General features: G+C 34.4%; 1 protein-coding gene across 7 annotated transcripts in view; it reads left to right on the forward strand.

Moving 5' to 3' along the window:
* LOC136025976 (uncharacterized) overlaps nucleotides 1-15,406 on the forward strand; it is a 391,881-nt gene that overhangs the window by 219,715 nt on the left and 156,760 nt on the right. For all 7 annotated transcript variants that reach the window (XM_065702101.1, XM_065702103.1, XM_065702104.1 and 4 more), the window contains 2 exons: nucleotides 7,414-7,568; nucleotides 14,537-14,620. In XM_065702101.1, the coding sequence (XP_065558173.1) occupies nucleotides 7,414-7,568; nucleotides 14,537-14,620 (239 nt within the window). The remainder of the gene's footprint in view (nucleotides 1-7,413; nucleotides 7,569-14,536; nucleotides 14,621-15,406) is intronic.

Consider the following 15,406-nt stretch of genomic DNA (forward strand, 5'->3'; position numbering starts at 1 on the left):
ACTTGATAACGTTCTTGAAATAAAGCTGTCTCACCCTTCTTACAATTGACATGATCATAGCTCGTTTTGATTTAGTTGAACATCCACCCACATCTTCGCTGAAATCCTCTCCTTAACACCCTTAGCTTGTGTAGAAGCCATAGCTTCAGTAGCAGTAGTAGCAATAGTAGCAGTACACAATTAGCACCTTTGGTTTTCTTCAGCATCAACACACGCTCAACACACGCTCGAAGTTTCAACTTAATACCATAAACCGTTCCTGAAGCATTTTTCATACGTCCTTTTAAAGCCTATATACGTATATTGTGTTTTGAACTAGTTCAATACCCTTTCAATCTATCCAACATTTTTCACCTTATCAATAGCTTTGGTAGCAGTAGCAGAGGCATCAGTAGAAAAAAAATAGTATCTGCAGTAGTAGCAGTAGTAGCAGTAATAGTAGCAGTAGTATGAGTAGAAGCAGTAGCGTAAGGATCCAAATATTGTCTTTTGGTTAGTTCAATATCCCCCAAAACAAGCCCTGTAAGTTTCAACATCACACACGAAACTATTCCTAAGATATTGCTGATACACCCTTTTGACAACCTGTATACAACTAGCGTGTTGTGATTCAGTTCACATACATCCTTTAATATTCGCTGAAAATTTCATATTCATATCCTTAGGCATAGTTGCACTAGCAGTCACAGTAGTAGCATTAGTACTAGTTGTACTAGTAGTAGCATTAGCAGTAGCATTGATATATTGTCTTGAGATTATTTGAACATCCCCTCATGTAGTCCTGGGAGTTTCAACTTAAAAAACAGCCATTGCTGTGACATTATCGATATGCCCTTTTGATAACACCTTGGAAAAATGTAATATATTCTCCCCATATCGTTCTTTATATTCTAAGTAAAGAGCGATGTTAACCTCCGTCCGTGTTACCCCCTTCCAATGCTAATCCCCAGTAAATAGTGTTATGGGAAAAAACAATATATTACTATTTGATCAAGGCACTTCGCAGAGAATGAGTTATCGTAGAAACTTTGAAAGAAGCTCATTCGACTAGAACCTGAAAGTTCTAGTGCCCTTCTTAAGATTCAAAAGTGATTGAAGGGCAGCTAACACCCAATCATTTCTCGGAAAATGTAATCGAATTTCGAGATAGCCATTTGATTCAGCGTAGTCAAATAATTGTGTCTTTGGGTATTCCAGCCCCACCCACAGCCCTTAGGAAGAGGGCTATACGTTTTGCTAGCTGCTCATTGCTAACATATAAGGTTTTATAGAAAGGGTGGTCGTATAAACTTTCGAGGGGGCTTATTAGGTGGAAATTGGAAGTTCTAGTGTCTTTTTAAAATTCAAAGGGATTGGAAGGCAACTTCTCCCCCCTCTTTCTCTCAAATATAATCAATTATAAATTACATAGAGGAATTTTGCCCAAAATCGCCCAAAGATATATAATAATGCCTCCAGGCTTGACACAAACCCCGAAGCCTGGAGACAAGAGTTGTATGTCATGCACCGGGGGCATGTAACCTATGAAAGAGGCTTGTTTGTTCTGAAATTGAAAGTTCTAGCTCCCTTTTTAAGATTAAAAAGTGATCAAAAAGCCAACAGACCCCCCAGCCCTATTCCCTTAAGTGCATCCGATCATAATTTTTTTACATCAATTTTGTTTAAATACTCCAAAGTTCATATAACAAAGCCTCTGGGGTTGAAAAGGGCATGTAAGTTTTATCTGAAACTGAAATTTCTAGTGCCATTTTTAAGAGTCTAAAGTGATTAAAGGACAACCAGGCCCGCCACCCATCATTTCCCAAAATCCATACAATCGAAAGTTTGAGACATATATTTTGTTCAGCTAGTTAAAAAGTTCAGTATTATGGCTTTGGTGATGTTAACCCCCCAATAGCCCTCAGGGCATGGGCAGTAAGCTAGGTAATTCATCCAGTGTTTGCATATAGCACATTCTATTGAGAAAAGTAGGCATGTTTGACCTTTACTTTCCACAAAGTTGAAGCATTTACGTGAGCGTTTCAGTGGATTTCGAGAGGAGTGTCACACTAAATTTAAACGTGTTATACGTGAATGGTTTGTCAAAAGGGTGTAACTCGGGAATGATTAGTATATTCATTTTTAGCTTTAATGAAATGATAAGGGAGATGATCAATTGACCGAATGGTAATATTTGCACGCTACTACCACTCCTACTACAGCTATTAATACTACTACAACTACTACTTCTACTACTACTACTACGGTTACTACCACTACTAAAACTATTGCTTCTTAGCGAGTACTAGCAAGGCTGGGGATATTGAATTGAACATCTGAGGAACTGTTTTGGGTAAAGTTGAATATAAGTTTATGAGTTTATCCGTGTTTTCAAAAGGCATAGATTCTGTTTTTGTTTTTTTTTTTTTTTTTTTTTTTAATAGAACTAAGTTTCAATTTCAGGTCAACTTGAAGAGGCATAAAACTAAATTAAATAATACTATTTGTGTCCAGATTTTCAAAAAAAAAAATTAGTTTGTTAACTGCTGAAAAATTATACCCAACATACAATTTGCAAGCAATACTATGGATTCTTATATAAAAAAAAACGAAAAGATTTATAATATTATATTCTTTTCCATGAAAAAGAGTATTTCAATAAAAACAAGCGAAACTTAATGTAAAAAAAATTAAACAAGCAAGTTTTTCAAAGTAAATTAAAGAGCTCCATTAAACCTAAAAGGAGCCGAAACAGTCAAATAATCTTCAAAGCGTAAAACTATCACGAATCACCGTCAATAAATAGATGAAACCAAATGTCTTTCGAAGACCAAAACATAATTTGCACTTTACTGAAAAAAAGCAAATGAATTCGGATTGACAATTTAATATACATATACTGATATTTATTCCTTAAATTCTTAATAATTTTTAATTTAAAAAGTAAAAAGTGAAAACATTTAATGGTATTTTGTTTTGAGTAAAGTGAAAATTATATTTTGATCTTGAGAGGGTATGAGGGTCAGCCCTTCTCATGCTAATAAATAGTGGGCACTTGGGGACTGGTTTCCCCCCCCCCCAATAGGTGAGTCTTAGAAAAAGCACTAGAACTTTCAATTTCCAATTGGTTGACCTATTTATGATGTTCCTACGAAAACTCTTTCTATGGGAAGTGCCTTGGGGAAAAAATAATAAATAAATAATACAGTGTACCCACGTCGCTCTATAAGTCAAAACGGTGTAAGTATATCCAGTAGCAATTTTTCAGGAATGGTATTGAGATCTATGTGTCAGGTCAACTTGAGAAGGTATAAAACTAAATTTAACAGTACAATTTTTACGCAGAATTTCAAGAGAGTGTATGTTGTAAAAAACTGTTAAAATATTTGCCCCAACATTTCGTGTGAATAAATCTATCTGTCTATCTATCTATTTATTATACAAAAAGCAAGCCAAAATATTAGTGATTACGGGAAAAAACGAAAAGATCAAAAATATTATTTCCTTTTACCATAAAAAGACTACGTCAATAAAAAAGATCAGAAATTAATTTAAAAAACTTTTTCCACAAAATAAGTTTAAGAAATGTAAAGAGCTTCATTAAATCAAAAATGAATAGAAATAAATTCAAATAATGTTCCAAGTGTAAAAGTACCACAAATCATCATCAATAAATAAATGAAACTCAAAACTAACAGAAATTATAACAAATAACCGAATCAAACTCAAAACAAGCCGAAATTAACATTACTACGGCTGACACCCCTCATTCCTTCTGAAGACCAAACCATAATTTGCACTAAACGGGAAAAAACAAATAAATATGGATTGAAAATTTCATATACACATACTGATATTTTTTTCTTAAAGTCTTAATAACGTTCGATTTGTCAAAGTTAACAAGTAAAAACAATTAAAATATATTATGTTTTCGGAAGAGCACAGATTATGTTCTGGTTTTCAGAAGACATGGGGGAGGGTGTTTTCAGCCAGTGCCCCTTTATTATGAGATAAATATCCCTTTCTCTAATACATAGATTAACCTGTATTTCAATTTTTATTTACTTGTTAATCTCTTGTAGATGCTAGCCTTTTTTCAATTTAATAATTTCGTGAGAGGGAATAAATTGGTTTGCATTGAAGTTATATTTTAGTCTTTTCCCGGGCTACCCAATTCTTGCCGTTGAAATATAATTAAATAAAAAAAAACAAGTTTTTTTTAACTGAAAGTAAGGAGCGATATTAAAACTTAAAACGAACAGAAATTACTCCATATATGAAAGGGGCTGTTCCCTCCTCAACGCCCCGCTCTTTATGCTAAAGTTTGACTCTTTCTCTCAATTCTACTTCTTAAAACAGTAAAAACCTTTAGCGTAGAGAGTGGGGCGTTGAGGAAGGAACAGCCCCTTTCATTTACGGAGTGATTTCTGTTCGTTTTAAGTTTTAATATCGCTCCTTACTTTCAGTTAAAAAAAACTTTTTTTATTTAATTTCTGAACGTTTTTGAATTAATGCATGTTTTGATTTTGGCTCTCCGCACATGAATAATTAAGGCGAAATTCACATATTAATTTATTTTTATGGCTAAATGACTTCTCACAGTTTTGATCGGCCGGTTTTTAGAAAAAAGGAGTCGGGGAGTAGGTCTAGTTACCTTCATATTTTTTGTTTATTTAGAGAGGTAGCGAGAACTTTTAGTTTTTTACGATCGTTTTTATTAGTAAAAATATATGTAACTTACGAATTAACCTATGTGACAAACTTCGACATTCGTATATTTTTATTATGTATATGAGGGGGGTCACGCCCTCATCAATACCTCGCTCTTTACACTAAAGCTTAAATTTTGTCCCAATTCCCTAAGAATGACCCCTGAATCACAAAGGCCGTACAACAGATAGTTGGAATTAATAAAATTGCTTTAGTGTGAAGAGCGAGGAATTAGGAGAAGGTGAACCCCTCATATGCGTAATAATTTCTGTTCATTTTAAGTTTTAATGCTGCTCTTTACTTTCAGTTGAAAAACTTCTTCATATTTATTTTTTAATTGTTCTTTTTAAAAATGCTAAAAAATCCTGCGCCCTCTTCATAGAAATTTTCTTCCCCCATGACAAATTCCTCAATGGAGAGCTCCCCTCGAATAACCCCTTCCCTTCAAACTATCTCCCCCCAACCGAAAAAATCCCCCTGAAAGTGTCTGTACACTTCCCAATAACCATTACTATGTGTAAACACTGGTCAAAGTTTGTGACTTATAGCCCCTCCCACGGGAACTCTGGGGGAGTAAGTCGTCCTGAAAGACATAATTATTAGGTTTTTCGACTATGCTGAATAAAAGGGCTCTCTCAGAATTTTCATTTGGCCTGGGTGCCATCAAATGTTTTGGTCACTTAAAAAGGGCACTAGAACTTTTAATCTCCGATAGAATGAGCCCTTACACGACATTCTAGGACCACTGGATCGATACGACATCAAGTGGGAAAAAAAGAAAAGAAAAAAAAAACAAATAAACACCCATCCGTGATCCGTCTTGTGGCAAAAAATGCAAAATTACACGTTTTTGTAGATAGGAGCTTGAAACTTCAACTGTAGGGTTCTCTGATACGCTGAATCTGATGGTGTGATTTTCGTTAAGATTCTATGACTTTTAAGGGGTGTTTCCCCCTATTTTCTAAAATAAGGCAAATTTTCTCAGGCTTTTAGATTTTGATGGATAAGTCTAAACTTAATGAAACTTATATTTTCAATATCAGCATTAAAATGCGATCCTTTTGATGTAACTATTGTTATGAAAATGCCATTCTTTAGATTTTCGGTTACTATTGAGCCGGGTCGCTCCTTACTACAGTTCGTTACCACGAACTGTTTGATTTATAGGCAAAGCAAGTTCAATTTTGGGACTCTATTAAATTTGTTGGCCTGCTGCGTCACCTGATGGCCAAAGAGGTAACTTAACTTTTTCCGTATATAGCCTGAATTGTTTAGTTTAGTTGTCGTTTAGAGTTCAGCGAGTTAATATTGGAGTTCACATTGGTAATAAAAATTATAAAAATAAAAGTTTTTATTTTCTATGATTGTATTTATTATCTTACCTAATCCTAGTTAAGAGAACGGTATGAGAAGTTTACTGTCATTGTAATATCCACTGGAGGACCCACTCCGCTCCAAAGAGATATCGTTATAGAAATAATTGGTGGCGCAGGCAGTGGCTCATTGGGCCGAAAATATTGCCACTTACACCCCACATATAGTACACTTTTCTTAGTCATACTAGTTGTAGCTGTGATAAGCCCACAGCACGAATATAAGTGTGGAAGAATTTGAATAATTCATGGCACGTCAAAGTTGACTTTGGCACCGTATGTCACGTCACTTACACTGGGAGCCAGCGTTGGTGCCAGAGAATTTACACTAGTGGTTTCAGAACTAATCCTGGTAGCCCATTAGATCACGGATACTAGGGGCAGGATAGTCCACGAGAGATATTGAGCCACGATACCATACTTTAGTATAACCATTAGTGGCACCAGTGGTACTGTGCCACGTAAGCTGATGGTGTTAGGGTAATTACAGGTATAAGCCCTACTCATGTTCATTTCTGCTTGTTTGAGTTTGACTTGATTGTTATTTTAATTTCTGTTCGTCTTAGGGTTTCATTTGTTTATTGATGGTGATTTGGGACAGTAATTCGTTTCTACTCATTTTTGGTTTAATTTAGCTCTTTACTCTTTTTCGAAAAACTTATTTCATGGAAAAACTTTTTTAAACTAAACATCTGGAATGTGATCCTTGAATCAGCTCGAAGTTGGAATCTTTTAGCCCGTTGAATAACTTGTTTAAAGTAACAATTTGGTTTTTATAAATTATTTCTTCTTTTTTCCTCTTCTTTTTACTTGCGCAATCTTATGTATTTTATTTCTCTGTGACTCTGTAAGTAAGTGACTTTTTTCTCTTGTCTCCTTTCCCCTACTTTACAGGCCAATAGCCCTTTGGGGGGATAAGTAAAGCATGTTACTGTGTGAGTATTTCATTTCGAATTTACCGTATCTTTTTCGATCATTAGGTGGCTTACTACATAGTCCCACATTCCTTTCTAATTTGTAACAAATCTCCGAACGCCCTTGAAATTCCAAAGCATATTAAAATACTCGGTGGGAGTAACATATTATGAAGGATCAATTAAGGTTCTGTTGGCTGAGGATTTAGCCATCAAAAATCGGAAGACCGTTTCCTACAAAAATAAAAAGTTTTAAGGGAGTCATGCTGTGTATTTCCATTGGTCATGCAGCATCGATTTACATTTAGATTTTAGGCATACAAATTATCAACTATAAATATTCCGACTAAACAGAACACGCTATATAGGGTAGCTAACGAACAATCAAAAGAACAAAAAAACGAGAGCATATTATAGAGTTTCGTCTCCGTTTTTAGGTTAGTATATTCCACGAATGTCAACCTGAATTTCTTCATGACCTCGTTCTTAAGATGCGTGCCTCAATTTTTACTCCAGGTGATATGATATGCCGTAGAGGAGAAGTTGCCCGCGAAATGTTTATTATTGCTGATGGCATATTAGAAGTAATCAGGTAAGTGATATTTTCCACCTCTGTTCCTATATCTGGAGACCAATTTACAAGAATCTAATCAATTTGCTGGATGATAAGTAAGTGAATTTGCCTTGGGTGTAGAACCGGTTTCAATAAATCAGACATTTCCAAAAATTCGCCTCGTGGACGCTAGCCGTAGCCAGAGAACGGTGCTTCTATTTTTGATAATTCTAAAAAATTAAGATTTCATAATAATGATACACTCCTTGACAATCTAACAGTCAAAAAAAGGATACCTAAAAATAACTTCTCCCATGCTTAATCCCACTACCCTAATGTATTACCCCCCCATCTCCCTCCCTATTCAACCCAGTTCAAGACAATGCAGAGGGTATTGCTTCTACCTACAGAATTTCATGACGGTAAGCCGCAAACCTCTGATCTCTAACCTCTAAAAATCCACAATTTACTCCTACGTCTTGTATTGTCGTAACCGGAAGTGTTGGGTTCTAGGTTTGAATCCCTTAAATATTAAAATCTGGGGTATAACTTTGTGTGTAATGCAAAGCCTGTCTTCCAGCCAAAATCAGGGGAAATTTTCTGGTATCTCAACTCATGGTCTGGTGTGAACCAAATCTTTCCAACAAGAAAACACTCTGGACGGGTTTATTCAAAAGATTTTCACCAAAAATCTCTAAACAGAGACAACAAACGTGTTCCGTTGTATTTCGTGGTAGGTTGGTGCTTCTTAGATTGTCTTGGTCTCCATTTGTCTTATCCCACGTTCAATATAAATTATTGCAACCGATTACAATTTATTTTGTTGCTGAGAACTAATGAAAATTCTTGTGTTTGAATGGGATTGGTTCATATTGGCCGTCAGTGACCCAAAAAAAAACAGTAATAGGCTGTACTGACCGTGAGGTTGGAGACAGATTATTGAATTTGTCTTGGTATCTCTGTAAATTGGTCTCTGGAACGAACATTATGAGGTATTTTGTATACAAACTCCAAACTATTTAAGATATTACAAGCTAGATAACATCATCCGCCTGACACTGAAGGACCTAAAAGGAATAACAGGCCTAATAAACAAAGGCAAAAAAGGAAACAAGAGGTGGGAAAGGAAAGATGAAGTGCAACTTAAAAAGTCTGATCAAATACTCATAGTTCCTCAAGTAAATCCGACAATAATACCAGAGAAAGGAGAAAAAGCGAACCGGTTGCCAAACTTCAATAAAATAAAAACTATTCATACAGGCATGCGTCCATGTTTCTCTACATCGTCACACTTTACCTTTTTTTTTTTTAAGTCTGAGTTGTTCTTTTTTTCTCTTCCTCTATTTGCTGTCTGTTGATTTTCGTTTTGTTTTTTGTGCATATTAAACTATTTTTTTTTGTGAGGATGAAGACTGAAGATAGGTTAAATTAACTTTCAATTCAAATGATGTAGAGCAATTTTGCGAATTTTTTCAAAGAAGAAAAAGACGAACATAACTTTTATAGTCTAGGGAATTAGGAATTTAAAGATACATGTATGCAAACTAAAGCAAGACCCATTAAAATTTCTTCGGATGCTGGCCAGGATTAATACCAGAATGAGCAGTGTAACGATAGATTGTTTTTTTTTAAACAAAAGCAGTTAATACATCATTAAAGACATCCTATATTTGATTTAAATACGTTCTAAGACCTTACTGGCTGTACGTGAAATACGACAAAACAACAAAAAAAGAGCAAAAATAGTTTAAAAAAGGGATATTACGAGAGTGGTTTTGAGCCGGTAAACGAAAAAACAAGAAGCAGATATTTTAGCAGAAATCACCACTAAACCGTCTTCAGTGAAAAGGAAAAAAGAACAATATTTTGAAATTATCTAAACAGCAAAAAAAACGATTTTATTTCTCAAAATGACTTGTTTGTACAAAAATCGTTTTTCTGTTGCTTTTTATGTTTTTTTCTCTCTTTACACTGAGGAACGCTTGACCAAAATTCTTTTTCATCATGTCTTCATAACCAAAGGCTGAATATCAATTTTGTTTTGATTTTTGTTTTCTTAATTATTTTCATCTTTCTTTGTTATTTAATAGTAATCTGTATTTAATACAAGATCCCTCCAAAAAAAATTTCAAATTGAAGCAATTGAAAAAAGGTAAAACATAAAAATATCATATACACTTTTCGTAGGAGACGATAATCACAATAACTACAAAGACGTCAACTATTCTTTGAAATAGGGGATACAAATTTATTCTAGTTAATGAAGTCTGAAGAGCAGCTACATGACCCTTAAATACGTTCAAATAGACAGGGAGACAAAATAAGAAGTTCCTTTTTGAACTTCTTTTAAATATGATGAAATAAGAAGTTTGGAGTAAGTTTGAACTTGGAACTTTGAAATAAGAGGTTATTTGAACTTCTTTGAAATAGGGGTACGAATTTTCCTAGTCTTTGGCGTCTGAGGAGTAGCTACAAAACCCTTAAACACGTTCAAATAGATGAGGATAAAAAATAAGAAGTTTCTGTTTTCTTCTTTGAAATATGATGAAATAAGAATTAAGAAGTTTTGAGCGAGTTTGAACTTGGAACTTTGAAATAAAAAGTGCTTCGAACTTCTTTGAAATAGGCGTACGAATTGTCCTAGCCTATGGCATCTAAAGAGCAGCTGCTACAAGACCCTTAAACATCTTCAAACAGAATAGGAGACAAAAATAATAGGTTTTTCTTTGAACATCTTTGAAATAAGATGATATAAGAAGTTGAAACAAGATTGAACTTGAACTTTGAAATAAGAAGTGCTTCGAACTTCTTTGAAATAGGGGTACGAATTGTCCTAGTCTTTGGCGTCTGAATAGCAGCTACAAGACCCCTAAACACGTTCAAATAGACAGAGAGACAAAATAAGAAGTTCCTCTTTGAACTTCTTTGAAATATGATGAAACAAAAATTAACAAGTTTGACGTAAGTTTGAACTTGGAACTTTGAAATAAGAAATGCTTCGAACTTCTTTGAAATAGAGGTACGAATTGTCCTAGCCTATGGCGTCTAAGGAGCAGCTTCAAGACCCTCAAACATCTTCAAACAGAAGAGGAGACAAAAATAAGAGGTTCTTCTTTGAACTTCTTTGAAATAAGATGATATAAGAATTAAGAAGTTAAAATAAGATTGAAGTTTGAATTTTGAAATAAGAGGTTATTTGAACTTCTTTGAAATAGGGGTACGAATTGTCCTAGTCTTTGGCGTCTGAAGAGTAGCTACAAGACCCTTAAACACGTTCAAATAGACAGGGAGACAAAATAAGAAGTTCCTCTTTAAGCTTCTTTGAAATATGATGAAATAAGAATTAAGAAGTTTGAAGTAAGTTTGAACTTGGAACTTTGAAATAAAAAGTGCTTCGAACTTCTTTGAAATAGGGGTACGAATTGTCCTAGCCTATGGCGTCTAAAGAGCAGCTACAAGACCCTTAAACATCTTCAAACAGAAGAGGAGACAAAAATAAGAGGTTCTTCTTTGAACTTCTTTGAAATAAGATGATATAAGAAGTTAAAATAAGATTGAAGTTTGAACTTTGAAATAAGAAGTTCTTCGAACTTCTTTGAAATTGGGGTACGAATTGTCCTAGTCTTTGGCGTCTGAATAGCAGCTACAAGACCCCTAAACACGTTCAAATAGACAAAGAGACAAAATAAGAAGTTCCTCTTTGAACTTCTTTGAAATATGATGAAACAAGAATTAAGAAGTTTGAAGTAGGTTTGAACTTGGAACTTTGAAATAAGAAGTGCTTCAAACTTCTTTAAAATAGGGGTGCGAATTGTCCTAGTCTATGGCGTCTAAAGAGCAGCTACAAGACCCTTAAACATCTTCAAACAGAAGAGGTGACAAAAACAAGAGTTTCTTCTTTAAGATTCTTTGAAATAAGATGATCTAAGAAGTTAAAATAAGATTGAAGTTTGAACTTTGAAATAAGAAGTTCTTCAAACTTTTTTGAAATAAGGGTACAAATTGTCCTAGCATTTGGCGTCTGAAGAGCAACTACAAGAAGTTTGAAGTAGGTTTGAACTTGGAACTTTGAAATAAAAAGTGTTTCGAACTTCTTTGAAATAGGGGTGCGAATTGTCCTAGTCTTTGGCGTCTGAAGAGCAGCTACAAGACCCCTAAACACGTTCAAATAGACAGGGAGACAAAATAAGAAGTTCCTCTTTGAACTTCTTTGAAATATGATGAAACAAGAATTAAGAAGTTTGAAGTAAGTTTGAACTTGGAACTTTGAAATAAGAAGTGCTTCAAACTTCTTTGAAATAGGGTAGGAATCGTCCTAGTCTTTGGCATCTGAAAAGCAGCTACAAGACCCCTAAAAACCATCGAATAGACAGGGAGACATAATAAGAAGTTCCTCTTAGAACTTCTTTGAAATATGATGAAACAAGAATTAAGAAGTTTGAAGTAAGTTTGAACTTGAAACTTTGAAATAAGAAGTGCTTCAAACTTCCTTGAAATAGGGTGCGAGTTGTCCTAGTCTTTGGCCTCTGAAGAGCAGCTACAAGACCCCTAAAAACGTTCAAACAGACAGAGAGACAAAATAAGAAATTCCTCTTTGAACTTTTTTGAAACATGATGAAACAAGAATTAAGAAGTTTGAAGTAGGTTTGAACTTGGAACTTTGAAATAAGAAGTGCTTCAAACTTTCTTGAAATAGGGTGCGAGTTGTCCTAGTCATTTACGTCTGAAGAGCAGCTACAAGACCCCTAAAAACCTTCGAATAGACAGGGAGACATAATAAGAAGTTCCTTTTTGAACTTCTTTGAAATATGATGAAACAAGAATTAAGAAGTTTGAAGTAAGTTTGAACTTGGAACTTTGAAATAAGAAGTGCTTCGAACTTCTTTGAAATAGGGGCACGAATTGTCCTAGCCTATGGCGTCTAAAGAGCAGCTACAAGACCCTTAAACATCTTCAAACAGAAGAGGATAAAAAAATAAGAGATTCTTCTTTGAACTTCTTTGAAGTAAGGTGACATAAAAATTAAAAAGTTAAACAAGATTGAAGTTTGAGCTTTGAAATAAGAAGTTTTTCGAACTTCTTGAAATAGGGGTACGAAATGTCTTAGTTGTTGGCGTCTGAAGAACAGCTACAAGACCCTTAAACATGTTCAAATAGACAAGGAGACAAAAAACAAGAATTATTTCTTTGGATTCCTTTGAAATCTTATGAAATAAGAACTAAGAAGTTTGAAATAAGTTGCACTTAGAAATAAGAAGTTTTCGAACTTCTTTGAAATAGGGGTACGAATTTTCCTAGTCTATGGCATCTGAAAAGCAGCTCCAAGACCCTTTAACATGTTCAATTAGACAAGGAGACAAAAATAAAAAGTTCCTCTCTGAACTTCTTTGACATAAGATGAAATAACAATTAAGAAGTTTGAAATAAGTTTGAACTTTGAACTTTGAAATAAGAAGTTTATCAAACCTATTGTAAATATGGGTAGGATTTTTTTAGTCTATGGCGTCTGAAGAGCAGCAACAAGACCCTTAAACATGTTCAAATAGACGAGGAGATAAAAACAAGAAGTGAAGAAATAAGGATAAAATACAGAGAACTTTGGAGTTTTTTGACGATACAGCATACCAATGTTGCGACTTATCTTTGGCTCTAAATTACCTATGTGAACTTTAAAGGACAGATTACTGACCAGCTAGATTCCAACATATCTGTTACTATCAACTCTATAAACTGTATTACAGTTATCAATCTTCAAGGGATGGAAGCTTGGCACATATTACCAGCATCACAATACTACCATGACCTACAGTAATCAAGTACTAGCTTGTCATATTGAAACCATTTACTTAGTCGCATTGAAACACAATTTCAATATGCATTACAAATTCCTCATCAGTTTTAACCAGGAAACAGTGCTACCAGCAAATAATATTGCTAAATCAAAATTCTTCAGAGCACTAAAAAATGTCATTATTTTAGGTAGGAATCAGAGAGGACACATAAATTATCCCTGAAGTACACCAGTAGTATGTGAGTAAGAGACATCGGTAAAACAATATCACCATAAATAGCTCACTGAGACCACGTTGTTGGCATTACATAAATGAATATCGTACTGAACCTTTTACTCCTTACACCAGACGTTTGTATTCATGAATATACAGCTTAAACTGTAAATGAAGTGGCGAACAGGAGTGAAGAGGTTTGAAAGTTTTTTTTATGTCAAGGAATATAGCAGTAGATTTTCAGTACTGTCGCCTAATAAAGGAACTGAGTAACTACAACCACTGTGAGGCCGAGTCACGACTTAGGCAATAATGCTCCTTTTAAACTGCTAAATAATCCACTGTCAGTGTCTATATAATCCACTACCATTGTTATATAATCTTTGAAATTATCGACAGGAAGGATATTGGGTGGTGGTCTGATGGATTAACCAGGTCACTATTATTTGTACTAACAAATTTTTCCCTGACTGAAATCAAATTTTTCCCTGACTGAGTCTTAACTGGGAAATGTATGTAAGTCTTCCTTTTTTAGGATTAAAAGAAAGCCAGGGATTCTTCTCACCTGAACTTGCGAAACAGTGGTTGAGCAAGTAAACAACCTATTCTTTGCGTGAGAGGCTTTGGCTCCCATCAGAAGACAAACATCATCTCAAACGAAAGTGAATTATCATTGTTATTTTCATTTGAAAGTGAAGGACATCCCATAACTTTTAAAACTCCCGTGTGCGTTGTCAAAAGCTTTGGAGTAATCTGCTGTTTTTGTAAAATGGAATTTTTTTTTTGCTCAAAATACCTCATATTTTTTGTCAGTCGGGTATTGAAGAAAAGACTCCTATTACTTATTTTTCCTAAACGACTTTATAATTCAATTAAACCAGCTCGTTATCAGCCCAATTTCCTGTGATTCAATTTTCCAGGACATTTTTTCCTGCTCTAAAATTCTTTTTTTTTAATTAACAACTTTGAAATCGATTTGTTGCTTTACGCTTTCTGTTCCAGTGAGATGGGAAAAGTGCTGACAACCATGAAGTCTGGTGAATTCTTTGGAGAGATTGGGATCCTGAATCTTGACGGGCTAAACAAGTAAGTAATCCAATATCTTTTACAATCCTTGTTCCAGAGTAATGCTACAATACTACTTTAAAATGGATACTTGATCAAAGCGGAGTGTTACAGCAATCCCAGTTAGCTTTAACAGTAAAATGTCGCAAGAGCAACACTTGGTCATTATTGATTAAATCTTACACTTCCATCCCTTCAAAACTTTAAATTATTCGTCCCAAGTAGTTTGTCCTTTAACAGAAAGAGTTAAACGTCTCTTATAAGATAAGGTAAGATTTTTTTTAATCTTTATTACATACCCAAATGGGTCAAACTAGTACTTTAGTGTCAAAAATACAAAATAAACAAACAAATATAAGTCTGAAAATTTTTCTAGAAAATCGAAAATTTTGTTAAGAAAATAGCTGTCAAAACTGTAAAAAATATCAAAACAGTAACAAACTTGCAGAATTACAGAAAGACTAAGTTAAATTCAAAAAAACACGTAAGGATAATTTATTCTTACAGTAGTTTATCTCACTCAGGCTAAGCTAATTATCTCCGAGTTCAAACAGAGGAACTAGTTTTACCTCATATTAAGAGCTTGAGTGTCGTCGGGATTACACATAAGTACCCTATATTACTGTGTGTAACAGTAAAAAACTTTACCCAGTTAATTTTAGAAGGTTTTCTTTTAGTAGACTTCCAAGTAGATTTCTTAAGAGACTTCCAAAAAATTTGACAAGCAAATGAAATTTCGAAAAAAAAGAAAGCGACAGAACCAGTGAGCCATTACTTCTTTGGAAATAACTAAGGAAAATCATACTC

The sequence above is a fragment of the Artemia franciscana genome, chromosome 4 (genome assembly GCF_032884065.1).
Source record: "Artemia franciscana chromosome 4, ASM3288406v1, whole genome shotgun sequence".
Classification (NCBI taxonomy): Eukaryota; Metazoa; Arthropoda; class Branchiopoda; order Anostraca; family Artemiidae; genus Artemia; species Artemia franciscana.